The sequence below is a fragment of the Tricharina praecox genome (genome assembly GCF_024521635.1).
Source record: "Tricharina praecox strain CBS 144465 chromosome Unknown BZA05scaffold_22, whole genome shotgun sequence".
NCBI lineage: Eukaryota > Fungi > Ascomycota > Pezizomycetes > Pezizales > Pyronemataceae > Tricharina > Tricharina praecox.
The window spans coordinates 518728-544558 of NW_026250424.1; the positions used below are offsets into that span (position 1 = coordinate 518728).

Genomic DNA, 25831 nt, shown 5'->3' on the forward strand with positions numbered 1-25831 from the left:
AGAAATTACCAGAAGATGACATAAGACAGATGTATGCGATAGTTACCCCCGCCATGCTAGCCCGTCGGCTTTTTGTCGGTGTTTCGCCATGGTTCCATAGGCTCCTCTGCAGCAAAAAAATAGCCGTACCTTTAATTGAATTACCAATTGGCCACTAATGGCGTACATAATCCGACGCGCTAGCGATAACTCCGCTAGGGTGGCGGGTGGTGCACCTCTCCCCTCTTACCAAGAATACTAATCCCCGATCTTCTTCCTAAAGAGATCCCTCGCAAACCCCACCCCACACACAAACTCGACCCAGCTGCTGCTGACAGCACATTCGAACCGAGGATGCCGCCCGCGACCGAGAACCCCAATCCGTCCCCAGACGACCTTCTCCTCCCTCCTCCTCTTCCTTCTGATACTCCTCCACTACCGCCTTCCTCACCTTTAGTACGGCGCCTCATTGCAACCTCACAACCTACTTCGCCAGACATTATGCCCTCCCTCATATCCCCGATGCCCCAGCTATTCGGATCCGGCTACATCAGTGCGCGTGACCTCTCTCCCTCCCCAGCTCCTCCCATGTCGCGCACCGAGTCATTGCGCTCTCTCGAAGGTGGATGGGGAGGAAGCAATTCTCCAGGTGGCAGTGGAGCTGTTCCTAGCATCATCAGCCCCGCATTCACTCCTGCTACGTCGATGCCCGGAACGCCAATGCTCGGCCCGCAGCCAGGAATTCCGGTCGACCACAATGCGCCTACTGAGGTCACCAAGAAACTGATGAAAGAGCTTCCGAATGTCCAGTGCATAGTGCGCGCCAGGATACCGACGTAAGTTCTTGAGTTCCTGACTTCCGGCCTATACCCGCGACACATTACCCTACACCCTCAATGCTCCTGCACAGGACTCTCAATGCTGACAGTGTCTCTTAAAAAAGCACGAACGGGTCAGAGATCTTTCTTCATCTATACCAGAATAATATCGATCAAAAAGAGCACCTTGCCATAGTATTCGGAGACAAGATCAGATCCAAGAGTCTCGATGAGCCTCGGCCGGGAGAGACGGAAATGGACCGCATGATCCGCGGCGCTTATACCGGTCGTCTACATCCCGGACGTATGACTAGCAAGGATACGACGGGCAGAGACACCACGGCTACCGCGCCTCCATCCCCCGCCGACGGACAGCAGCAAAAGAACATCCCATTGGTCCGCATTCATTCTGAATGTTACACGGGAGAGATCGCGTGGTCCGCGCGTTGCGACTGTGGTGAACAGCTCGACGAGGCTGCACGTCTGATGTCGCTTGATCCGGCCGGCGGAGCCATCGTCTACCTGCGCCAGGAGGGACGTGGCATCGGTCTCGGCGAGAAGCTCAAGGCTTACAATCTTCAAGATCTGGGCAACGACACTGTTCAAGCAAACCTCTTGTTGCGCCATCCCGCCGATGCTCGCAGCTATGGTCTCGCGACTGCCATCATTAGGGATCTGGAGCTCTCGGAGATCAGGCTGCTCACCAACAATCCCGACAAGATCGCTGCTGTCGAAGGCATGAACAAGGAGGTCACCGTTGTCGAGAGGGTACCCATGATCCCCCTCGCGTGGAAGAACATGAAGGGTGGTGTTACCGGCAAGGAAGTCAGTGAATACCTCAAGACCAAGGTTTGTCCTCCACCCCCCCCCCCCCCCCATCATCCACATTCCCCGTGCTAACGAGTGAGAAGATCACCCAGATGGGCCACCTATTGTCAATGCCCGAAGGACACTAGCTCGGTTTCATATCCTCAATACTAAAACGGAGTCCACCTTGCTTTTTTGCTTTTTGTTGCTTTTTTTTGAGTGCGATTGGGGTTGTTTATCGTGTATACCGGGCGTTATCTGGCGTAGTTTCTGTAGTTTCTGATTTCTGATTTTTCATTACCTACGTACATTGCTTGTCGGATAGAAAAAATGAATTCTGTCTCCGTATCTGAAATTCTGAACGAGTGATAGTTTGTGTTGAGGTGTGTTTGAGTTCCGGGGTGGGCGGCGGGTAGACATCCGTAATACGGAACGGGTGGTAGGTGGACATCCGTAATATGAACAAACATCCGTAAAATAAGACTGCCCTGCCGAGCCGAGTTGTCACCCACCCGACGCACAGCACAGCACTCAACACGCCCCTCCACCGGGTTATCACTATCAGTACCCACTATCCGCTATCCGTCACCGAAACCGAGCCGACACCAACATCGACGGAAACCGTACCGCGGCCCGTCGCCCTTCAGACCGGATGACGGCGGGTGCCGAGGCGAATGACCAACGATGATCCCGGTGCTTCGCCGCTTCGGATCGTTACCACCGATAATTCCACAATGTTGCCTGTTGCCTGTAGGCATCCGTATGTATGTATGCCGGCGTTTCTCTGTCTCCTGCTGAGCTGTCTCATACCGGTACTGAGCTGTCGAGGGTGTTCCTCATACTCCCCCGGGAGTTGTTTGCGAGCTCGCCCTGAATGGGTTGTATGGATTGAATGGGGTGTTCCATCTCCTGGCCTCTACTATAGATTCCGTTACATGCAGACCCTCCAACAGTTCGAACTGGTAACAAACCGGGGGTATTTCCGGACCAACCAACTGTTGGGGGGTAGTGAACTGAACCAACTGGCAAACAGAACCAACTGCGAAGTTTTGAACTGGGAAAACTGCTTGTCCCACCAGTTCAGTGAGGCTTAAAAGTCTGGACAAAACCCCGTCGCCACCACCAACCCTCCGGCCAACCGCCTACAACCCACCAGCCAGTCGCTACTGTCAACCCAGCGCCCAAAGGACGTCGCCGGTTGATGAACTCCAGGACTGCATATTATTCATTGTTTGTCGAATGGAATGTTCGAAACAGTCCTGCTGCGATCGAATGGTGGCTTGAACCGCGCCAGAAACGACGTTTTCCTAACCTCAGCCGGATGGCGATCAACATTCTGTCTATTCTAGTCATGTCGGCTGAGGTTGAACAACTATTCTCCGAGTGCAACATGATTCTTACTGATAATCCACATTCCCTAAGTACCGAGAGTGTTGAAGCTCTGGAGAGTATCAAGAGGTTCAATCGCCGTGCTCCCATGGGTAGTAGGTAGCATCAGAGTAGGTAGTAATTCAGAACTTTTACTGTACTCATCTTCTATCGCTTTGTCCGTGATCATGGGAACCTATCTCGCCCACTTTGGCTGCCCTGGCAGAACTGACAGTTCTGCCAGTTTTCCCGGGAACAACTGCTAGACTTACCTAAACCAACTGGGAACTGACAGCCTCTGTTCCCAACTGAACCAGGAACAAAATCAACCAGAACTGAACTGTTTAAACCAGTTTTCCCATTTGAACCGACTAACCGTTGGAGGGTCTGGCGACATGGTGTTTACCTTGGAACCGGGGACTGCAACCATACTACTATACACAGATCTTTACTGACCTTCTCATACATATCTTCTCCTACCTCATACCTCAGCACTTACAGCACACTTCGCCCTTACCCATCGCACTCTGGAGTCTGCTCGTTCCACTTCCGCTTCCGCTTCGTCCAATATACCGGTAGTTACATACAGCACAGCAGGTGCCGCTGTCTAGCGGTCTAGCGCGGTCCCACAGATCTCGGAGAACTTTAGTATCACGCGGTGCGATCACCGGTCACTGATAACTGATGTATGTACAATTCGCCACCAGGCGAGGCCAGCTAGGGCTTCGAAGTTCGAAGGCCGTAACGAGGGACGCGAATTGAACGTCTACATAGCCGTTGGAAGCGCCATTGTGCTAGCCGCCCCTCCCCCTCCTCTGCAACCCAACCCACCCACTCCGCTCTCACGATATTGCCATGATCTACTTAGCTAGGCCATGTGCAATCAATGACTAAACCAAAAATAACACTCCGCTCCCACCAGGGGAATTACCATAATCTGCGCAGGTCGTGTGCAATCAACGCCGAAACAGACCGACACCCAGTTGAATCCGTGTTTCGTGTATCTACTCTCAAGCTCGAGTAATAGAACATCGTTATCTCCGAGAGCCCACCGTGATGTCGCCGAATCTTACGGTACCTGTGGATATCGACGAGGGGGTTGGGTTGGATTCGCCCCACCTCAGCACTCCCACCGTCCCACGAATATGGCCGCGTTTAGGTGGCCTGCCTACCTAAGTTAAGGATAGAAATATGTGCCAAATGACTTTTAATACCTACACACGAGCTACAAAAGCCCTCCGATGCGTGCGTATACTATGTGTGCCCCCGTAGAGGTCATAGATGAAGGAGAATGCCCTACACATGTACGATGATCTTGTTTGCTTGTGAATCACAGCTTTCCTTCCTCCCATTGTTTCCAACACGACACGACACAAGAGCAAAAATCGACCGTCTTCCTCCTCGTATACTGGTTCAATTTTCGTCACAATTGGCATTCACCTGGCTTTGATTTCTTGCTTCAAACTTTGAAGAGTCATTGTTTTTGTCAAAAAGAGTTTGAAGCACACAATCGCACCCGGTACTCGCATTCCAATCCAACAATCATGTCACAGATCAAAGTCACCTACAAGCAATTCCCACTCCCCGCTTCCGCTCCCCATCACTAACCTCCCATCCAGCGCAACCCCCTCATCCTTCTTCACATCAACCTCCACCCAGCTCGTCCAAACCTGGCAGAACTCCGAGCCACTCGCCCTCCTCCGGCAGTACCTCACAGGCCAGCCTCCCGTTCTCCAGGAGTTCCTTCTTTACACCACCTCCCTAGACGGAAAGCTCCACCTCTTCCTCATCAAGACCTCCACGAGTCTCGATGTAGGGGTCTACTCCAACGTCCCGATTGACCACATCGACGTACTACAGCACTGCGAGTCGCTCGTCGACGCGCTGGGGCATCGCCACGAACCGCTGCCGACATCGTTCGTGGGCGATGCTTGGCTGGCTGGTCCGCTCGCGCAGGCGATCGCCCACCGCAAGAGCGTGGAAGAGACCTCCTCCTGTTTCTTCAAGCGGACCGAGTATTCCACCTCCCCTCGAACGGCGTACACGGCCACCGTGCTGTTCCCAGGGGCCAACCTCGCCGGCGTCCCGAAACCGGTCCCAGAGGTCTGCCAGGTCACTGCGGATGATAATCAATACTACTGCGAGACGTTGCTGGACATGTTCGGCGACGACGACCCCGCGGTTCCCGTAGACTTTGTGGGCCGCTGTGCGGGCGCGGATGATATCTAGGCGTACTTCCACGCGGGCCGGGTTGTTTCCGTGGCGTGGCTGGCAAGCACTGCGATCGGCGGCAGCGGCGGGAAGCGCCTCCTCGGCCTTTACACCGTGCCGGATATGCGCCGGTGGGGCTTCGCAGCGCACGTGCTGGGAACAATAATCCATACGCTGCTGGAGACGGGGGAGATTGGTTACCTGTCGATGATGTGCGAGCGGGATACCGCTACGGAGGATCTGTGCGATAAGTTCGAACTCGGTTCCGATGAGAACCGGAGCTATGTTCTTGAAAACTACGAGGTCGTCAAGACATCAAGGTTTGGCAGGCCGGAAGTCGCCTTTGGAGCGGGAATCGCGGCTGTTGTGGGTTGGTGGGTTTACCTCGTCTAGGATGGGTGCTTTGTTTCGTTTTGGTCTGTAGAGGGAATGGGGCGTTAAGGCCGGCGTTTTTGTCTTTTTGACTAGAAGTTTGGTAGAGTATTTCGCGGAATGGCAAAATGGATACTACAAGCCACTATTACGATTGAGTGGAATCGAATTGAAAGTAATACCTTTCACGCCATCGTACACTCTCTAATACCGTAGTCTAACTAAGCAGCCTTTCCAACCGACCTAGCCTCAGACTGCCATCAATTGATATCATACACCTCTCGCAGTACACGTCCATTCGGACTCATGAATTCTTATCGATGTCCTTCCACATCTGCACAGTCTCCTGGCGCTTCTCATTCGCCTTCTCGCGGTTCTTCCTCGTGCGTTCGATACGCTCGGCGCGCAGACACTTCGTGACGTCGCGCTTCGCCTGGTTGCACATGCCTGACGCCTTGTAGAGGAAGCCGCGGGCATGGCACTCGTCGAGGGCGATCATTACGTCCTCGCATCCTGGTAGTCCCGTGAGTTGCTGGCGAAGGAAGTGGTGGTAGGAGAGCGAGAGGGTAACGAACCTCGATTGTCCTTGGTGTGGAGATGTGGGTGCATCGTGGCCGTCGTCGTACCTGAGCAGGAGGAGGGAAGGGGGGGTGTTGTTCGCGGTGGTGGGGAAGTGGTGGGGTGAGAGGTGAGGTGAGGTGAGGTGTGGTGAGACCGGATGTTTGGACCTTGTGCCACCAACGAAGCAAAGCTAACTAGCCTAGGATGCCTGGGGGGGCCAGCGGAGGAGCCGCACAGGGGTAAGCTCCGGCTCTAGATCTTCTGCCCCGCGTTGTTCATTCCCGCCACACACCACACACCACCACCATCAGCATCATCAGCAGCAGCATCATCATCAGCATCATCATCACACCTTTACACCTCACACCGCCAGCCAGCCAACACCAACACCCACGACCGACCGACCCCGACCCCCGACAGGTGCGCCCCAGACTCTGCCCCGCCCCGAAGACAACATCGACCACATCAAGCAAGAAAGCATGGCCACACAGGCGGCAGCAGCGCGGCGCCAGCAAGGTATGCACTCACTCACTCACCACCACCGTCACTCCTGGATCCGTAAAACACAGCGACGGAGGGCTAACTTTTTTTCCTCGGAGGATGTGGAAAAATTTAGAGCTGCAGAATCAGTACAGCAATTACAAGAGCACACTGCAACAGCTCGCATCAAAGATTGGCGACGTGGAGCAAGAAGCAGAGGAGCACAAGTTCGTCGTCCTCCTCGTCCGCAGAATTCTATCATCAATGCATCCCCCCTCTCCCCCCCCTCCCCCATGTGTCACACACACATACACATACACACACATACGCACACACGCAATCGGCCATCCCATTTTTTCCTTCTGGAATGTTCTTTTCATCTGGAGGGGTGGTGGGGTATATGCGAGGAACTATGCTTGGTTCGCGCTGGCAGCGCAGCTGCAGCGTTTCACTGGCCATCGACGCCGACACCACCGGCCGCCGCGAATGCCGCGCCACACCCACCCACCATTACACACACACATACATACATACACTTTCATCCGAACAGGAGGGGTGCTAATAGTTACAATGGTTGGGTGTGGGTGTGGTGGGTGTGGGTGGGGAGATGCGGAAGTGCCTTTTTTTTACTTTTACTTTTCCTTTCTTCACCATCACTCTGTTTGGTCGGATAGCCTTCATCGATCACTGGCTAACGTAACCACGTTGTATTTTCCCAGGCTCGTACTCGAAACCCTCGGACCGGTGCCAAAGGACCGCAAGTGTTTCCGTCTGATCAACGGAGTTCTTGTCGAGCGAACGGTCGAGGACGTCATACCTGCCTTGCAAACGAATGCCGACGGACTCAAAAATGTGCTGGAGGGCTTCGTAAAGGAATACAAGAAAAAACAGGAGGAGATGGAGAACTGGAAGGTACGAGCGCCTTGTTTCTTACCCCCCACTTCCCGTACTCGTTTGCTTCGTGGTCTAGAGGGGGATTCCCGGCGACATTCTGTAGTGGTGTGCGATGCCTACACATGACTGTGTCGTGTATGCAAGGCACACGCACCACAAACAGAAGTCTTCTCTCTTCGGAGAATTTCCTGGCGATCATTTCATCCACATCCGCAGCTACTAGTTCCCCCCCCCCCCCGCGGGCCCCCAGTCGAAACATGGTTACTGACTTTTGACGTTTGTCTACTCTATCTAGACCAAGAACAACATCCAGGTCGTGCAGCAATAATGATCCGATGATAATATTGTTCTACTACGGGATGCGGTCTGGAAAATGATGAATACCACTACGTTTTTTTGCTCCGTACGAGAGAGAGAGTACAGTTGTACATGCATACAGGCACAGGCAGGGCTGGCTGGCTAGGCAGAGCAGGCAGATCAGGCACTGCTGCTGGGAATCCAGATTCCGTACCTACCTAACCAACATCTGAGCTGGTTGGCCCGCTGCGATCTACAGTGATACCAGTCCGATCCCCAATCCGGACGTCACTTGTAAAGTAGTCACATACATAGAGTACACACACACACTACAAGAAACCCGAAGAAATGGCACACCACCAGCAGCAGCAGGAGTAGCAGCAGTCTTGCTTGCTGCGCAGGGGCGCAAAGATCCTTGCTGCTGCTGCTTCGACCGACCAGCCAGCCAGCCAGCCAGCCAGCCAGCAGGCCCAGCAAGCACCATCTATCCTGAAACCACCACATCTCGCTGTGCTGGTGGATGGAGAAGGGAAAATAGAGTATGACCTACCTAAGTAGCTCTTGCAGGCTGCTGCTGCTGCAGAGTGAGGTATCACCCACCATTGGCCGCGGAAATCTCTGTACATACATACATTCATACATGGCTCTGTATGTAGTTCAGAGTTCTACGAGTCTTCTAGAACAATGGTCCGTACTAGTAGTTATATTGCGGGGTGCCGGGGACCATGGACCATGGGCATCATTGGCCGCCGGGAGTGTCGAACTCGGGCACTCTGGAGTGGGGCCCTGTATCCTATGTGTATCCTATGTGGGTTAGACTTCACTACTCTAGAGTGGTGAATAACCAAACCGAATCCGGCCGCCTGTCACCCTGTACGAGTAGAGCTGAGCAGAAGCAGAGCTGATATACCGGTATGTAGAGTGTGTGCCTGTCGCGAACCACGATCCAACACATACAGCGTGGTGAGGCAGGAGGAGGGAGGCAGGAGGAGGTGGGGAGGAGGAGGAGGGGGGGAGGAGGAGGGGCGGGCGGGAAGAAATGGAAGGAGGGGGGGGGGGAGGAGGGGGGATGCTCTCACTACTCTAGAGTAGACGTCGATGCCACCCTATGGGAAATCGTAGAGTATGTGGGGAGGGAGTGGGGGAGGCTGTCCAGTGTCGAGGGCGTGAGTTGTCTGTCTGTATGCCTGTCTGTCTGTCTGTATGCCTGTCTGTCTGTCTGTATGCCTGTCTGTCTGTCTGTATGCCTGTCTGTCTGTCTGTCTGAGCAGCGGAATAGAGTGTGCCCACTGCGCATCCCATACCATAGCATGCCATGGGGAAATCGGTGTCGACGTCGACCCCATGCCTCTCAGCCCCGGACGGGGGTGGGGGGATGACGTTGTTCCGGTCGGCGGTCGCAGCCTCGTGGGATGCACTCTAGATAACGTTTTCTTTTTCTTTTTCTTTTCCTTTTTTTCTCCCTGTCCGGCTCCGTCCAGTATCCCGTTGGCCTAAGGAATGATATTTTTTCTCCGGCATGGTGAAAGTTTTTTTAGTTTTTGTCTTTCGGGTTGCGCATTGCGTATTGCTGGTTGCTGGATGCTGGAGCTGCTGCTGGTTGCTGGAGTTGCTGGTGGGTTGATGCGTTGTCAAACGAAAAGAGAAAAAATATTTTTATGCGTTTTGCGGGGGCAGGGCAGAGTAAGACCGGGCAGGGCAGAGCAGGACCGGGCAGAGCAGAGCAGAGTAGAGTTTCGCTTCACGGCTCCTGTCCGAAGGCCGAAGGCTTTGTTGTTTTTGTTGTTGTTGCGTCAGTAAGTTTTGTTTTGTTTTGTTTTCTCTCCGTCTGGTTGTTGTGGTGGTGGTGGTGCAGATGTACCGTGTTTACTCTATTTCGAGCGGGAGATGGTTGATACCTAATGATTGGATCGTTGGAGCATGGGAATCCAGATCCAGGGCTCCGTGGCGTTTGTTTTGCTGGTCCTGATGCGACTGCTGGCTGTCTGGCTGCAGGAAACGATCGACAGCCCCTTCCCGCTGCGATAAGACTGGTCGCCTTCCATGTTCCCCGGTCTCGGGGGGAGGGGAGGGAGGGGGGAGAGGGGGGATTTTTTCTTTCTTGCGGTGTGTGAACCCCACACATATCATACGCACGTCGACGGTCCCGACCAACCAGTCAACCCCCCACTGGCACCGGCAACCACGAACAGACAGAGCCACTCATGAAGGCTCACTCACTCACTCACAGGGCTGTGCACAGAGAGAGGGTAGTGTGCCTTAGCTTGCATGACGTTCACCGTGATGTGATGCCAGCTGTGAGACATGTTTCACGATTGTCAATCTGTCGGCCTGCCTGCTGGCTTGGTGTATAGTATAAACTAGTACATAATCATCTCGTGGCGGGAGATCGATTGGCCAGTAGAGCATGTATCTACCGTACATACAGCAGCGTGTGTGTGTCCATCCAGCCCAAGTCACACAACATATCCGTAAGGAACAGCTGAATGTGTGTATGAAGTATGTACATACTCGAGAAGTACGCAGCCGTGGCCGTGGGCGGAAGTTATTCTGGCTGGGGTGTTGGAAATGGAAAGGAGTAACCAAAGTGAGCCCGCCGGGGCTTGTCGGACCTCCGTGGTGCCCTCAGTTCATGTACCGATCGACAGTTCTGTGCGGTTCGACCCGAGTCGTCGGGGTAGATACTAGGTACGGTATGTATCATACATAGGCCTGGAGAATGGAGCTAGCCGCGGCCGTGCGTGTGTGTATGTAGAGTATGGTACATCATACCTACCTGGGTAAGATGTACTGGCCTGGGTACTCTTGGGGATGGCCGAGCAAGTCGAGTTCGAGATTGCGCGCATGAACGTGAGACCGGATATTGTGCTGCATAGATGAAGAGTGTGTTCTGGGTGTAGGGTACATCCGAGTTGCGATGTCGTGGGGTCACTCTCGGTAACTTCATCCCCAGTGCGGACAAGTCGGAGCAGATGACAGCTGTCTGGATGTGGCCCGGCCAAGGCACAGGGAGATGCCATCCACGAGCAATCCCTAACTAACAATGCAGTCTGCTCAGCGCATGTACGGCACTAGTTAGTACGTGAGTAAGTGCGGTACAAAGGTGGGGGAATCCTGCGCTCTCGGCGCATAGAGCTCCAGAGACGCCGCTGTCGGTCGGTCGGCTTGGACCGAGGGAAATTGGTTGCCTCTGGAGGAGATTGAGCCGTTGTTGTTGTGCTGGCCATCCATCGAGCGGCCTTGCATCCGCCTCCAATCCATCTCGCCGGTGAGATGAAAACGAAATGCGTATAAACATTCCATCCATCCAATTCCGGTGTATTTATTTTTTGGAAATTGAGGGGGTGGTGATTTCCCCGATGCCGAATCGATGGACGAGGTTGGCGCAGTGAGATGGGATTGGCCATGGGCAATGCAGCAATGCAGCAGCGCAGCAGTGCAGAGTGCAGCATTCTGAATGGCTAGCGCACCGACGTCACGCTCGCATCCCATAGTCATCGACGTACAGGTCAACGGGGTAGGTACGGTACACATACCCAGAGCAGAGTGCGTATGTAGAGCATGCATCCACCAGGGCCTGGCGATGCATGTACCTACCTAGAGTGCCTTCTCCAGCGTCAAGGTTCGCCATGGCTATCGATATCGCCGTGGTGGCAGACATCTGGGGCATGAGGCACGAGGCGTGGGCCATGGGGGTATGAGGGCATGGGGGAACATGAAGATGGATGCACGCGCCGCGAAATCGGATCGGGGACGAAGGTACCGGTACGTACGAGTGAAGCAGAGAACAGCCGTCTCAGTTGTCGGCTTTTTCATTTCCTCGTGGCAGCTGGGGTGGCCATCGGGCTGGATGAAATGCGACAGATGTGCTGCACGGGAACTCTGGGGGCGCAGGGCAGGATGTGCCTGTGCCTGTCCGTCCATCTATCCATCCATCGCGCGTAGTACGAACGAATCTGGGCGGCGTCAGCCAGCGCTCGAATGATGGTGACAGCAACACGAGCGAGTAGGTGGGTAGGAGCACCCGCTCCCATCGACCCTGGCCGCGGATCATCACAGTACAGCCGTGTTGCTGTTTCACAAGACGACTGGACCAGCAGGACCAGCCACCCAAGACATGGCATTCGTTCATTCATGTCCGGCTCCCAGCCTCTCCTTCTCTTCGGGCACCCCATCCGAAGGATCGGTCGGTCACATGTTCGGAGAGTATGTAGGGGAGTCGGATGCCGATGCTCAGCGGATCTGTTTCTTTCTTGCTGGTTTTGCCTTGCTGTGTTTTTACTTCCGGCCGCTCTCCCGAAGAACTCTCCCCCGTCCCTTCTCCCGCTCCCTCCGATTCGGCACGGTATAGAGTAGAGCACCTAGTAGTTGGTAGCTCGCCGAGACGGCCATCACTCACCGGCACGCTCGTTCGGGCCCGACTGTTTCGGGAGGCCCGTTCTCCTTGCTGGCTCTCTGGGACCAATCAATCAAACCGATCTGCCTGTTGTTGCTGCTGACTGCCGGTCGCCCCAAGCCACTGCAAGGGTGGGACCGAGTAGGAAGGCAGGACGGAGAGTGAAAAAACCCCACAGGGACGGGCCACCGAAGGATCCCCGACGCACGCAGCCGCGGCGGCCGAAAAGCTACATCTTCTACTCCTGCTTTGCTAGACAACCCTGGACAGCTAGAAAGACGTGTGCGAGAGCCGCAACGCCACAGACAGAGTTGGGTAGCTTGGAACTGGCGAACTCGCTCGCTCGCTCTCGCCTGTAGTAGTACTCCTGTGTTCTTCTGACCGGACACGGGCTTTTTTTTTTCAGTCGCGTTTCCCACAACTCCTCTCCAACCATCCATCAACGTCAACGTCAACAACAATAGCCACCAACCACCAACCACCGCCACCAGTCAATCGTGCCCGTCCGTCCATCACTCTGCCAGTCGGCCGGCCAGTAACCAAGTCCGTACTTACTCGGTCACTCAGCTCGCCCACCGCCGCACAGCACGTACAGCACGTACAGCAAGCACGCACATCGCACTGCACGGAGGAAGAGAAGGCTCCCGCATCCGCCCGCTCCGCCGCTCCCGCTCCCGCTCACCCACACCAACAACACACCAACACACTCCGGCCATCACCACTACCTCCACCACCACCACCACTATCCTCGTTCAGCGTCACCCCCCCCCCCTCCCCGACTGCCTTGTTACGCCCGACAGACTGGTGCCATCTATTCTTTTGCGGCAACAGCTCTATACACCTTACAAGTCGAATTAATTAACCAGCCAAATCCAAATCCAACCCCTACCCTCCCATCAGATTGATCTTCGGGCGAATCTGTCCCCACGCACCGAGACGCGTAGCTGCTGCATTGAACTGTGGTCATCGTGCATCGCCACTGAACGTCAGAGTATAACCCGCCAAAACAACAATAACAACAATAACAACAATAGCAATAACAACAACAATAACAACAACTCCACTGCCACTGCCACTACCATCATCACCACTACCACCAATATCGCCCCACCGCTCCCACCTTTCCACACACCTTCATCCCCCCACAACTCAGCCCCAGTGCATCGCTGCCTAGTCCTTCCGACCACTCCTCCCACCCACCCACCCACCCTTCTCTCACACGCATACGCATACACGCACACATCTGCTGTTGCCGCTCATCCCTTCTCCTACTGCCGCTACTGCTGCCGGTTTTGCTACTGCCGCTGCCGTTATTGCTGCTGTGTGCTAAGGCGGAAACGTTGGCATCCCCGAAAAAATAATACGGAGAAGAAAAAAACAAGGACCACCAGCAAATACCCATCCTCCCCCACACACTCTCTCTCGCACGCAAATACCTGCACACTTACACACCTCGCACACACACACACAGACTCACTCACTCACGCTCTCTCTGTCCTGCCCTGCCCTGCCGTTCGCTGCTGCTGCATCGTTGTCGCTGGCTGTTTGTCGGCGTGGTCTAGCTACCTAGCTCTTCTGTCTGCCGTGCGCTGCTGCAGCTGCAATCTGCACGCACTCACACGTTATTCCGCCCAGATCCTCCGCCCCATCACTGCCATTACGGGTAGTAATCTGTTTTTCGCAGTTGTATCGGTGGTTCCTGTATACACGCAACAGCCACCGCAACTTCCGGCCTGCTTCCTGCACACTCCCCCCCACCCCCCCTCCACCCTCCCCCCCTTCCACCCCATCCCAACCTTCGCTCCCAGCACACTGGTCCCGGGAGCCCAGACAGCCCGTCTTCTGCACGAATACCACCACCAATCGAGGTGACGTGTCGTGCCAGCGAATAGACTGGCCAGCAGATCCCAGTCAACCAAATCCATCCTTCCTGCAACAGCAAATCCTCTCCAGGAACTGCTAAAATCTGTGAACACTACATGATGTCGGCCTCTCCCCCAAAGGACCTGGACGCTGAAGTCGGAGAACACGACCAGTCACCTGACGAACAGGAACAACAGGAGCACATGGAAAGAAACCAGCAAGACGCATCCCAGCAACAGCCTGTGTTTGATTTCGAGGTCAAAGAGCAGGACAGATGGCTACCCATAGCAAATGGTGAGCTCCCCTACATCTACCCCATTGCGTCTGCAACTGCGATTCCCTCCCCCCCTCCAGCGTGTGCTGCAACTATCGACGATCCTTTTTCCGGGGAAGAAATACTCTCGACACAACCCTTTTTTTCTTCTTATATACCCGTGCCACAGCAGGCATTCTGTTATTGTTTGGACCAGCCCTGCCTATCGCTGTTTCTATTTTTGTTTTTCTACACCCCTTTCTACCAATCAGTCGTTCGGAGTGCCGGTTTTCTCCTGGGCCGCCTTTATAGCTGTGCTCCCTGCTGCCGCTGTTGCTGCCGCTGCTGCTGGCTGGCTGTCACTGCACGGGCAAACCGCATCTCGGCGTTTCCCCGCATACCATCATCCCTCCCACGCTCCCCCGCTCCCCCGCTTCTCTCTCCTCCCCCTCCCCCCGTCGCAAAAACGAGCGGTTCCGACAATGCCCGCACTCATCCCCGCCGAGACCGAGAAATCGACGGATCCGCAATTGCTATCCGATACTGATATTCGCAATTTCGCTCCAGTTGCTCGTATCATGAAAACGGCGTTGCCAGAAAATGCCAAAATCGCAAAGGAGGCGAAAGAGTGCATGCAAGAATGCGTGAGCGAGTTCATTTCGTTCATCACAAGCGAAGGTAAGCGATTGCCTTCCATCTCATCCGGCTCCGCGTTCTATGTAGCCATCGTACATCTCGAAGGGTGGATGGTGGTGTTGCGACGTTCCCTATCCATGTCGAGATCGATTGCAACTGTCTGTTCCAACTGGGTTCAGCCATGCAGCTAAGAGACGAGTAACTGACGAATCGGCTTCTTCCGCACGTGGCGAACCGTAGCATCGGAAAAATGCCAACAAGAGAAGAGAAAAACTGTGAATGGAGAGGATATTCTATTCGCCATGACTTCGCTCGGCTTCGAGAACTATGCGGAAGCTCTCAAAATATACCTCGCAAAGTATCGAGAAGTAAGTTGACCCGATTGGCTTCGACCTCCTCCCCCAACCCCAATCCAACCCCAACCCAACCCCCACCACCACCATCCTTCCCAAAAAAATAAAAAAATAAAAAAAAAGAACCCCCCTCTTCTCCCCCTGCCCCACGCACTGTGCGTTTATTTTATTTTTATTTCGTCACTTCACACACACTCCCACACACATCGCATCATTTCATTTTTGTCGTCAAAGCATTGCATAGTACAAAAGGTTGAACATGGACAATTGATTGGCATGGGAAGTCGCAATCTCAGAGGAACCAGTCAGAGGGGGGGCAGAGGGGGAGCAGCGCAACCACATCAGCACCAGGCGCACCCGCAGCCGCATACGGATCAGCAGCAGCACATGGTGTCTCCGCAGGCGCAGGCGCAAATGCAGCAACAGGCGCATCATCCGCTGCCGGGGCCGGCGGCCCATCATCTTCATCTGCAGCATCAGGTGCATCAACACTTCCAGCAGCAGCAGCAGCAGGGTACGGACCCGAGGGGGGCGCAAATCAGACGTTGACGCCTCCGCTCGAAGCCGAGGAACTTCAGCAGCAGCAGCAGGGACATGCGGGATACGCCAATGTTTATGGGCACGTCGCGGGGAACGGCGACAGCAACGGCGGCGGCTATTAGGCTGTACATACGATGACGGAGACGCTGTGTATCTGAGAGGCCCTCACTGTATGGGAGAGGATGAGGTCAGATGGGAACGGAGGAATACGAAAATGGACCTCAGAGGGTGGAAACGACGGAAATGGGATTTGAAATGGAAATGGAGGTGGAAACAGCAGGATAAGGGAAAGGGAGGGGCGGGGGGGACGGAAGTTTGGAGGACCGGTATGTGTACATTGTCGCCAACATTTCCTTTAACTTGTTTTGCAAACATTGGTTCTTTTGTTGCTATGCCTTGTCTTTTGTCGTTTCCTAAACACTTTGCATCACCTTTCTTTTGTCTTTCACTTTATTCAATCTTATCTACATCATATATGGTTCGGTCGCTGGGTGGTGGTGGGTGGGTTTTGGTTTCGGCAGGGGAAATGGGAGGTGGTGGTGGTGGTGGTGGTGGTGGTGGGGGGGGAGGTGGCGGGATAGAAGGAGCAAAGTGCCCTCACGGGCGGTGTGCAAGGTGTATCGGTGTCGGTCTGGGACGTTCGTTTGGTTTGTTTGGTTCTTTTTGGTGCCGCTGGTTGTTTCGTTGGTGCGTTTTATATCTCGTACGTAATATTGTATTCTTGCATTTCCATATCACTGAGCATTTATACCGTTACCGGCTAGAGGTTGGAGAGCTGAATGGTGATGGATTGATAGTGATGGATGGTGATGGATAGATGGTGACGGCGAGCGGGGGGAATCGGGATTGCTTCAGACTTCCGGTCTCGATATCCAAGCCTACTTGGAAAATCGTATTAGGGCCCCAAAAGTCCGTCCAGCAACCATAGGTCCGTCCAGCAATATCGGTCCGCCCAGCAACCATCAGTCCAGCAACCATCGATCCGGTCCGTCCTGGGGGGTCCCGGGCGTCCTCAACCACGGCTACGGCTCCGGCACCGCTTCCCAAGTCCAATCTCTCGGGCCCGCAACTATGTTGGCGCCCGTCAACGTCCGTCAACGTCATCACATAGCACCCGATGCTCGGAAGCAATAGGCTCGGAAGCAATAGTGTAGTCCGTTTCCAGAAGGTTGTGCCGGCCGTCTATGTAGCATGCCAACTACTACTCTAGGTACAGCACGCTCTACTAGGTATAAGCGCACTCACTGAGGATGAGACTACACCCCGAGAAACCCCGAGGAATCACGACGGATATGTAGCCTACCCACCTACCTAGTTGGCGGCGCTGAGTAGACGAGACTCGGAAGTGGGTTGGCAAGTATGTATGCATAGAATACAGATGGGTGAATCCACCACGGACCACTGGCCACGGGCACCGAAACGTCACGCCCTCGATGCTATGTTGCTATGTAGAGTATTGTGCAGCCTGCAGCCTGCGGGGGGGGGGGGAGAGGGCGAGAGCGAGTGATAACTTATGGGAGACGCGAGAATTTATGCATACCTTGAGCATTGATTGAGTGTTTAGGTCCCTCTTTATGCCGTTTCGGATGTCAGAGTGAGTGGGAAATGCGAGCGGCAAGGGTACCGGTAACGCCGACAGATCTACCTATGAAGAGCACCGCACCGTACATGCCATTGCCCCCCCATTGTGCCTGTGTATACCTACCTCTACAGTCCACCATCTTTCACGATCGACAGGAGTACTCTATGTATCACACGTAGACCTCGCAGATCAATGAACAAATTCCCCAGCAGTAACAATGCGCCTCTAAGTAGTTAAAAAACAACAAACCAAACAACAAACCGGTACCGTATGCTCAAGATCAGAAAGACATACGTATTCAGGTAGGAAACAACGCCAGTACATACCCCCCACCCCCACCCCCTCTATTGCGCGGACACAAAGAAAAAAAGTATAGTAGCAAAGTAAAGTATAAATGGTAAAATCGAGCTGAAGCAGACGGAGACGGGGAACAAATATATATGACGCTATAGGCGGTGGAGGCGGTGGAGGCGGTGGAGGCGGTGGAGGCGGTGGAGGCGGTGGAGAAGTTCATGGATGAGACGTATGATAGGAAGGGGAGGTTATCAGAGGGGTTGGTAGGATTTTGTCCGGAGTGATAACGAGTGATGCTCTCTCCATCAGTAGTCCATCTCTTCCCAGTCATCACCGACAACTTTGGACCGCGGCTTCTGAGTAGCGTTGATATCCCTCCACTGTTCGTCATCACCGAGGGCCTTGGGGTGTTCAGACACAGGATTGAGCTTCTCGCCGATATCTTGACTGTCCTCGAGAATCTTGTGTGCCGTTTTGCTACGCACGCTCATGTCGTCGGCGATGAGCAGCACGGCAAGTTCCAGAACGAGGACGTGTTGGATGAACGCACTCACACTGCTCTTGGCGATGAGGCGGTCACTTGCGGCGGCTTTTCCGACGATTTCTCCCAGCTGTTCGGTGATTGCCGTCATTCTGGCATCCTGTCAGCAAACCGTAACACCCGTGTTTGAAGATGGTTCCATCAACATACAGGATTGCACCACCCCTGGGCCCGTAGTAGCCTGGGAAGGGTAGCTTGTGCTCCAGGCGCAGTAGGTTCCTCGTTAGTCCCGCCGTGTCCTCCAGCTGTTTCGCAAACTCGGACCTGAAGTGCGATTCGGTCTTCTCGGAAATTACATCTTTCAGTTGCGGCAGGTGTTTGACGATGCGGGTTGGGAGCTCCTCCCACTGGATGTCGGGGTATCCTTTCTTCGTCCAGTCCTCCCGAAATTCCAACTCTTTATGGTCTTGACATATTTTTACCCACAGTTCAAACCTAACGGGCCGTGAGAGGGTCCATTTGTCCAGATATCCAGGCGGGAGTGGGGACGAACAAAGCTTGCACGAGTCATGTTCGTCTCCATCGATAGTGATGGACACCTCCAGTCCTCTCGTCAGGTCCTTGGCGGATTCACTATCCGACTCGAGGAAGCCGGAAATGTCCGCCAGCGATTCGTATGTCACACTACGATTGGAAGGGGAAGACGATGCTAATGGATCACTGCTGGGAAGAACGGCTATCCCTCTCGAACCGATATCTGTGTAAATATCAATAAACGTAACCTTGACACCCAACGATACCGCCGGAATGAGTACCGTAAGCAGCCCTGGGGTCTATGAACGTCGGAATGGAATCAGCCGTTTTTGTAGCTGTACCTACGTGCGAATCGGCGTAGATTATCAGTCTCCATCCGCAACTCCACTTTCTCGGTTACGAAGGTCACTCACCTTGCTTCTTTGGACGGGTGATGGATTTCTTTCCCGCCTTCTCGGCGGACGGTAGCTTTCGTACCTTCGGGACGGACGGTAACTTTCCCTTGGAAGGGGCGGAGGACGACGCCGCGGGAGGCTTAGCGGGCACCGGATCAATGACGACTACGGCCGGGGAAGTAGCTCTGCTCGGTTTGTCGTTGGTATTCGTATCGACCTTTCTTCTAGCCCCCAGATAGCCTAATTCAACATAAGTTTTGAAGCCTCGGGAGCCGGTGTCGTGGAATACAAACCTCTGGACCCGTAGGTTGTCCGCACAGGTTTGCGGCGGCTTGTACCATCGTTCCATCCAATGCCGGGCTCACGGGCCGTCCGCGAGGCATCCTCCGCCGCCTGGTTTTTATCCTTGCCGGCAACGCACGAACCGATAAAGTTGCTTGCGTTGAAGCTGAGCTTCTTAGACTCTGGCTCGGCGCTCGGTAGGCGACTCCGCGGTTTGACCGACACCGGCGGTTTCGAGATGTCGGGTGCATCCAGCTTCGCGAGGTCGTCGGTCGAATACGTGGCGTGAAGGGACAAGCCGGCCGCACCCAAGTTGGTCTTGGTCTTCTTGCTGGGCGAGCGAGTGGTGAAGTCCGTCGGCTTGAACACCTCCGCTTCCGACGCGGAGTCAGAGGATAGTTCGTCGAGGACGAATTCGTCCTTCTTGCTGTCGGGCTTGTTTTGCGCCGCACTTGCCCCCCCCTTGGACGAGTCGTAGGCATCCCGCGATACCCCATTGATACTCTTGAGAAGCTTCCCGCTGTAGCGGCCTGACAGCCCGGCTCGCCGCTGTAGTGGTTCTTGCATATTGTGTATCGGATTTCGTGGTGGGGCTCTGGAAGCAACGGTGGACGACGGGGAACGAGGGTGGGTAGAACGAGGGGGGGGCAATCTCTCGCCGCTATTGATTGTAGACAGAATGCGGGGGGGTGGAGGGTGACTAGAGTTTAAATGGTAGCGTGATGAAGAGAGTGTGTGGGGGAGGGGGAGAGTGGATGAAGACTTGAGTCGCGTCGGAGTGTCGAGCGTGAAGTGGCCAGGATGGTTGCTGGTTAGAGTAAGCTACTCTCGGACGCGGCAACCCTATATCAGCAACTATACTATTACAACCATGCCCGCTTCCGCCGCATATCGGGCCGAGCATCTTCTATGAGATGCCGTACGTGCATGGCTACGTTGAAATGCAATCACTCGGAATGTTCGGCATCGATACCCCGGTCCGTCAAAGCACAAACATCACATAAAAGCCGGTGCCCGCTCCACCATACGCTGAGGTTTTCGCATGTATTGCCGCTGGACGGTTAGCCGCGACGAACTTTCCGGTCGCCGCCCGGAGCCTCACAAAGTGCTTGTATTCGGAATCGACGTGACGGATTCGTATGTAAACCGATATGTAGAGTCGGTGTCAGCGGTGTAAGCCCACATGATGATGTGAGGCCAAACTGTGGGCCAAAGCTACTTTAGATATACTAGGTAGCAGTATAGGTAGCACCAAAAGCAAAGTTTGTATGATAAAAGAATGGCCATGCATCCCCGTCGAGTCGTTGACGTCATCGAGCATTCAAAAGGAGTGAACCCAGGTGCAAATCCTTCTTATCCGACTCGATATCAACAGGCTTTCTTTAGGGAGCACCTATCACCGGAGTTGCTGGGGGAGGGAGGGAGGGGGGGCCGGCTGGGCGACCAAACAACCACGCCGCTCGAGTGCAGCACCACCACCACCACCACCAAAAGATGGATGCTGGGCGGCAGCCGCACGTGGCCCAAACCCGTCTTCTGCTTTTTTAATGAAACGGATTGCAATTGGACGGGAGTGGAACCAAGAATATCTCGGGAATGCAGGGACGGGTCCAGACTGATGTTTGAACCAGTGCCGAGCCGCGCAAATCTGCACTGGCATGCTGCAGAAAAAATGTGGGTCCTGCCTGAAGGTATCGCTGCATTAAGTACTTTGTCTTCTTCTTACTTACATACCGGTAGGCATCGTCGTCGCAAGGCTTTTATCAATCAAACGAGCGGGTAAGGGGGCCGCTGTCGGATACAGATCGCACTTCTCCGCCAGTCGTCGATCGCAGCCATCTTCCGGTGGGACACATTTCCTATGATATATACTTCTCAAGGCAGCGAAGTCCCAGTCATCGCGAGTGATCCGCCATGAGTGACTCGCCCACCCCGCATGCCGGCTTCTTGCGGATCACCTACCAGGCCTGGCACCTCATGCGCGCTTTCCCGGGCGGCCGGTGCTTCCGTCAAGCATGCTGACCACTCTATGTGCGAGTCTATATATCTACTCTATCTACCCCACTGACCGTCTGGAATGCCGACCACTCTACCCCACTGACCGGCTCATCAATTTGTCCTGCCGAGCCGACGCGAATACAAATATGACCTCGAGAGTCGACGTTCCGCTCGCCCGCCAAGCTTCGATGGATGGGAACTGATTATGCAGGCCTAGGCATGATAGCTTCAATGCTCCATGCATGCATGCAGGTCGCAACAAGGCAAAACGGATACATACTTGTTATTCTACATAGGATCATAATTAAGTGCCTTTCCATAGTATATAGAGCTGGAATCACCGGCAAACAGAAACTCCGCTGCTGCTGACCGGTGCTGCTGCTGCTGTTGACGATCGTCTCGTTACCTTGGATGCATGCCTTGCAATGAATGGCCTCCTTCTTGCGAAGTGCCGGCACCGAGAATACTTGGAATACATGAACTGCTTCACTTCTCTTTGCCGTGGTGGGCTCACCGGCGGTCTCTGTCGGTTTGCGTCGGCATTGCCGAGGGCGGTGTGTGCATGTGGAGTCGAGCTACGAGCACCCTATGTAGAGTATATATGGGGCCTATGTACTCTATGTATGCTGGGGGACACGAAGAAGAAGATCCTCCCACCGGGATAGTAATGAAGCGTCCATAAGGCGCGCATATCCGCGGGGTATTGGTGTCGTCACGCCGGTCCCGTCACGCCGGTCCCGTCCTAGTCGGTCCCAGTCCGTCTCGATACGGGTGGCAGGTGGGTTGCCGCGTTGGGTCACGGGGGAAGGGGAGGAGCCACCATATGGAAGGAGGTGAAGCGGTGACAAATGCCGACCGGGTATCGACGAATTGAAGCCCTCTATGTTGCAGCATGCAATGTGAAGCCGAAGATGGTGGGTGGATGAGAATGAGGATGAGGAACTCGGGGAGAGCGCCTGTGCATGCGGATGGGCCTTGAGGAGCTTAGGGAGAGACGGTGTTCCGCATTGGCCCACCTTTTTTGACTCTAGCTCCATGCTCTACTCCAAGTCTCCGATGTCCAACGACGGACCCTTTGTCCAGCTCCCGCGCACCACGACAATCAAAAGCAAGGATCATTCCTCCCCTCCCCCGCCGATAAAGAGCAGCGCCGTTCCTAACATTTTTTTTTCCGCTGCCAACATCCTCCAGCCAGTTCCTCCAGTCCACACCCCTCCATTCTCCCCCGCCATATCCGGATACCACACTCCCAGAATGCCGCCACCACCACCAGCAACCGTCCAGAACTGTGAGGTCTACGGAATCTCCGACACTGCCGGCGTCACCATTCCCGCTCCCTTCTCCTGCGAAGATGTCCCTGGAAGACGAGCAAAGGCCGGAAAGCTTAACGGAGGAATAGCGGCGGCTACCAGTAGCGAGCTGTTCAAGTCTCCCGTGAGTCATCCCCAACTGTTCATGGGGTCGTACGCAAGACATTGAGACATTGCTGCTGCACAGGCACCATGGAAGCCCATGGCTAAGCGGCTCGACCGTATGGAATCCGTCCGATCCAGATGCTGTGAACCCCGCTGGTGTGTCTGACTCAACTCGGTGCTACAGATCGTCTGAGCGCGGAGAGCAAGGCCCGCAAGTCCACAGTGCTCAAGAGTCTAGCAACACACCTGGCCAACCCAGGTAGCTACACACAACCCGCGCGCGCGGTGGAGGAGGAGGCTGGCGAAGCATGAACGATACTGATATCGGGGGCAAACAAAAGGAATCATCTCATTGGGCGGAGGACTCCCGTCGAGTGATTACTTCCCGTTCGAGCACTTTGACATCAAGGTTCCCGCCGTCGGACACTTCTCGGAGGCTGAAACCAAGACGACCGGAAAAAACGATGCACATCGGCAAACATGATGTCAAGGAGGGCAAGTCGGCCTACGATCTGTCAATCGCGCTGAACTACGGCCAGTCGTCCGGCGCTGCGCAGATGATCCGATGGGTCACCGAGCACACTGAGGTGCGAAACCGAATGATGACTGGCTGGCCTCCTCCTCCACTGACTCGGACTACCTAGATCGTACACAACCCGCCATACCGGGATTGGGGATGCACGCTGTCCGCGGGTAGCACATCCTCCCTCGACATGGTCTACCGCATGTTCCTGGAGAAGGGCGACTACGTGATCTCGGAGAACTACACTTTCGCCACAGCGGTCGAGACTTCTCATCCGCTCGGCTGCAAGTTTATCGGCGTGGACATGGACAGCGAAGGCATGCTCCCCGACGCGCTCGACGAGCTTCTGACCACCTGGGACGTCGCCGCCCGCAGCGCACGCAAGCCATTCCTCGTCTACACCGTTCCCACCGGGCAGAACCCGACCGGCGCTACCCAGAGCACCGAGCGCCGCCGGAAAATCTACGCCGTTGCGCAGAAGCACGATCTGGTGATCATCGAAGACGAGCCCTACTACTTCCTCCAGATGCAGCCGTACACCGGCCCGGGCCAGCCGCCGGCACCCCTCCCGGCAAACCACAAGGAGTTCCTCAAATCCATCATCCCCTCGCTACTGAGCATGGACGTCGACGGCCGCGTCGTCCGTCTCGACTCCTTCTCGAAGGTTCTTGCGCCCGGTTCCCGCTGCGGATGGGTCGTCGCCCCCGACCAGATCTGCGAGCGCATGCAGCGGCACGCCGAGGTCTCGACCCAGCACCCCGCGGGCATCTCACAGGTGATCCTCCACCGCCTCGTGGACGAGGAGTGGGGCCACGGCGGCTACCTCGACTGGCTGATCAACCTCCGCGTCGAATACACGCAGCGTCGCGACGTGCTGATGAAGGCGTGCGACGACCACCTGCCGCGAGAGATCTGCTCGTGGACGCCACCCGCGGCAGGCATGTTCCACTGGATGCATCTGGACGTCTCGAAGCACCCCGATTTTGGGAAGAGGAGTGTCCAGAGTATCGAGGACGAAGTGTTTAAGACCGCCGTTGCAGGCGGCGTGCTGATCACGCCTGGTAGCTACTTCCTCGCCGATGGAGAGGCGGAGTTGCAACAGATTTTCTTCCGCGCTACGTTTGCGGCTGCTGCGGTAGGTTGACCATGGTCTTTTTGCTTGTTGCTTGAGGAAGAGAGATACTAATGGCTTGCACAGTCCGAGGCTATGGTCGAGGCGATCAGGCGGTTCGGTGTGGCCATTAGACAGGTCTTCCGGATCGAGAACTAATAAGCAGAAGATGAAGTGTCCACGCGGCGCAGATGGCTAGCTAGCTAGCTCTCTCTCTCTTTCGGCATATAGCAAGCTTCTCGAAGCATCATTCCTTGCTTGCTTGCTTTTGCCTTGTTCCCGGAGTTCGTAGGTATATGATATGATGTATGTAGGGGCTGGGACTGGGGCTGGGGCTGGGGCTGGGGCTGGGTTACTGTAATTTTTTAGAGTATGTAAAGCAGAGCAATAGTTTAGAATGTGTCAATGATTCTCTCAATGATTCTCTCTCTCAAACAGTCAGGCCTCGCTTTGGTAGTTAATAGTTGGTAGCCAGCCGCCCAATTCGATATGAACCAGAGAAGAAAAAAACGCCCATGGTTTTTGCCTCCCTCCACTCTTCCTTCTTGCTTTGCTTTCCTCTGTCTCTTCCCTCCCCCTTCCCCCTCCTCCCCCGCTTGTAGTGTAAACGAACAAGAAAAAAAAACATAAACCGCATCCATCCCAATCCGCCGCGCGTCCAGCTCAGGGCTCAATTGATGAAGTTGATACAGAAAAAGTGCAGCAGCACACTGCCAAAGACGAAGTCGGCGAAGGCCCTGTAATCCTTATCAGCACTGTCGTTTCTTCCGCTCCTCTTGCCGTTCCTGTCGTGGCCGTAGCAGTGGCGGTGGTAGGGGAGATCATACCGCTCCGGCGACACTTCGGCAAAGTCTGCCTTGTTGGCGGGGTTGGACTGGATTCGCAGTGAAGCTGTCCCACGGTACTGTCTTAGCTGGCCGGTCGATTTCCGCAGCTGTAGACGGGTAGGTGGGCACAGTAATGGGAGACTCACCTGTCAAAACAAACTGCCCCACAGTCGCCGAGAAGCCCGCGAGGAAGGCGTTGAACGGCTATTGTCCTTCAGTTTCAGCACACACACGGAGGGCGGAGAGGCGAACATAATTCCCAGCAACAACACAGTACGCGAACTGCAGCACCCCCGCGGCAACCAGGAACACGAGGAACGCATCGATTAGCTTCGTGCGCGATGGCGTGCTCTCGCTGTACCGCGACGTGAGCGTGCGCAGGATCGACAGTGGATTCTGGGACTGCGATGAGGGCTCGCTCGAGGCGGCGGTGGTGGAGGGGTCCGAGGGGGAGGCGGCGGCAGGCTTGCGGGCGGCGGGGGCGCGGGAAGTCATCGTTGCGGTTGGTGAGGTGCGGTGGTGAGGTGCGGTGAGGTTGTTTGTTTGGGAGGGCGCTGAAGC

The 25831-nt window shown here is 54.9% G+C and overlaps 8 protein-coding genes across 8 annotated transcripts; 5 read left to right on the plus strand and 3 right to left on the minus strand.

The window, feature by feature from the left end:
• Positions 1–134: 134 nt before the first annotated feature.
• On the plus strand, positions 135–1951 carry BZA05DRAFT_438067 (GTP cyclohydrolase II-domain-containing protein). Its single transcript, XM_051486475.1, has 3 exons — positions 135–815; positions 923–1646; positions 1709–1951. Exons 1-3 carry the CDS (start codon positions 334–336, stop codon positions 1751–1753), a joined length of 1251 nt encoding a protein of 416 aa, XP_051337165.1. The 5' UTR covers positions 135–333; the 3' UTR covers positions 1754–1951.
• A 2077-nt stretch (positions 1952–4028) lies between these two features.
• On the plus strand, positions 4029–5576 carry BZA05DRAFT_420786 (uncharacterized protein; the record flags this gene model as incomplete). The annotated part of the gene is made up of 4 exons (XM_051485662.1): positions 4029–4046; positions 4198–4217; positions 4592–5168; positions 5202–5576. The coding sequence occupies 4 exons, from the start codon at positions 4029–4031 to the stop codon at positions 5574–5576; spliced, it is 990 nt and encodes a 329-aa protein (XP_051337166.1).
• Positions 5577–5688: 112 nt separating this feature from the next.
• On the minus strand, positions 5689–6271 carry BZA05DRAFT_405989 (cytochrome c oxidase biogenesis protein Cmc1-like protein). The gene is made up of 2 exons (XM_051484456.1): positions 6131–6271; positions 5689–6068 (listed from the first exon to the last, which is right to left on the minus strand). The coding sequence occupies exons 1-2, from the start codon at positions 6162–6164 to the stop codon at positions 5860–5862; spliced, it is 243 nt and encodes an 80-aa protein (XP_051337167.1). The 5' UTR covers positions 6165–6271; the 3' UTR covers positions 5689–5859.
• A 101-nt stretch (positions 6272–6372) lies between these two features.
• Positions 6373–8171, plus strand: BZA05DRAFT_405991 (Prefoldin beta-like protein). The gene is made up of 4 exons (XM_051484457.1): positions 6373–6632; positions 6733–6823; positions 7316–7508; positions 7786–8171. The coding sequence occupies exons 1-4, from the start codon at positions 6596–6598 to the stop codon at positions 7816–7818; spliced, it is 354 nt and encodes a 117-aa protein (XP_051337168.1). The 5' UTR covers positions 6373–6595; the 3' UTR covers positions 7819–8171.
• A 5789-nt stretch (positions 8172–13960) lies between these two features.
• On the plus strand, positions 13961–16442 carry BZA05DRAFT_405997 (CCAAT-binding factor complex subunit HapC). The gene is made up of 4 exons (XM_051484458.1): positions 13961–14340; positions 14867–14977; positions 15176–15303; positions 15573–16442. Exons 1-4 carry the CDS (start codon positions 14163–14165, stop codon positions 15948–15950), a joined length of 795 nt encoding a protein of 264 aa, XP_051337169.1. The 5' UTR covers positions 13961–14162; the 3' UTR covers positions 15951–16442.
• Positions 16443–17828: 1386 nt separating this feature from the next.
• Positions 17829–20134, minus strand: BZA05DRAFT_131329 (RTC4-like domain-containing protein). The gene is made up of 4 exons (XM_051478796.1): positions 19408–20134; positions 19133–19354; positions 18396–18921; positions 17829–18337 (listed from the first exon to the last, which is right to left on the minus strand). The coding sequence occupies exons 1-4, from the start codon at positions 19961–19963 to the stop codon at positions 18010–18012; spliced, it is 1632 nt and encodes a 543-aa protein (XP_051337170.1). The 5' UTR covers positions 19964–20134; the 3' UTR covers positions 17829–18009.
• A 1906-nt stretch (positions 20135–22040) lies between these two features.
• On the plus strand, positions 22041–24828 carry BZA05DRAFT_406011 (pyridoxal phosphate-dependent transferase). The gene is made up of 7 exons (XM_051484459.1): positions 22041–22828; positions 22892–22925; positions 22994–23068; positions 23151–23227; positions 23301–23396; positions 23454–24467; positions 24531–24828. Exons 1-7 carry the CDS (start codon positions 22430–22432, stop codon positions 24600–24602), a joined length of 1767 nt encoding a protein of 588 aa, XP_051337171.1. The 5' UTR covers positions 22041–22429; the 3' UTR covers positions 24603–24828.
• A 285-nt stretch (positions 24829–25113) lies between these two features.
• Positions 25114–25765, minus strand: BZA05DRAFT_420790 (DAD family-domain-containing protein; the record flags this gene model as incomplete). The annotated part of the gene is made up of 3 exons (XM_051485663.1): positions 25114–25334; positions 25417–25474; positions 25541–25765. 3 exons carry the CDS (start codon positions 25763–25765, stop codon positions 25114–25116), a joined length of 504 nt encoding a protein of 167 aa, XP_051337172.1.
• Positions 25766–25831: the final 66 nt, after the last annotated feature.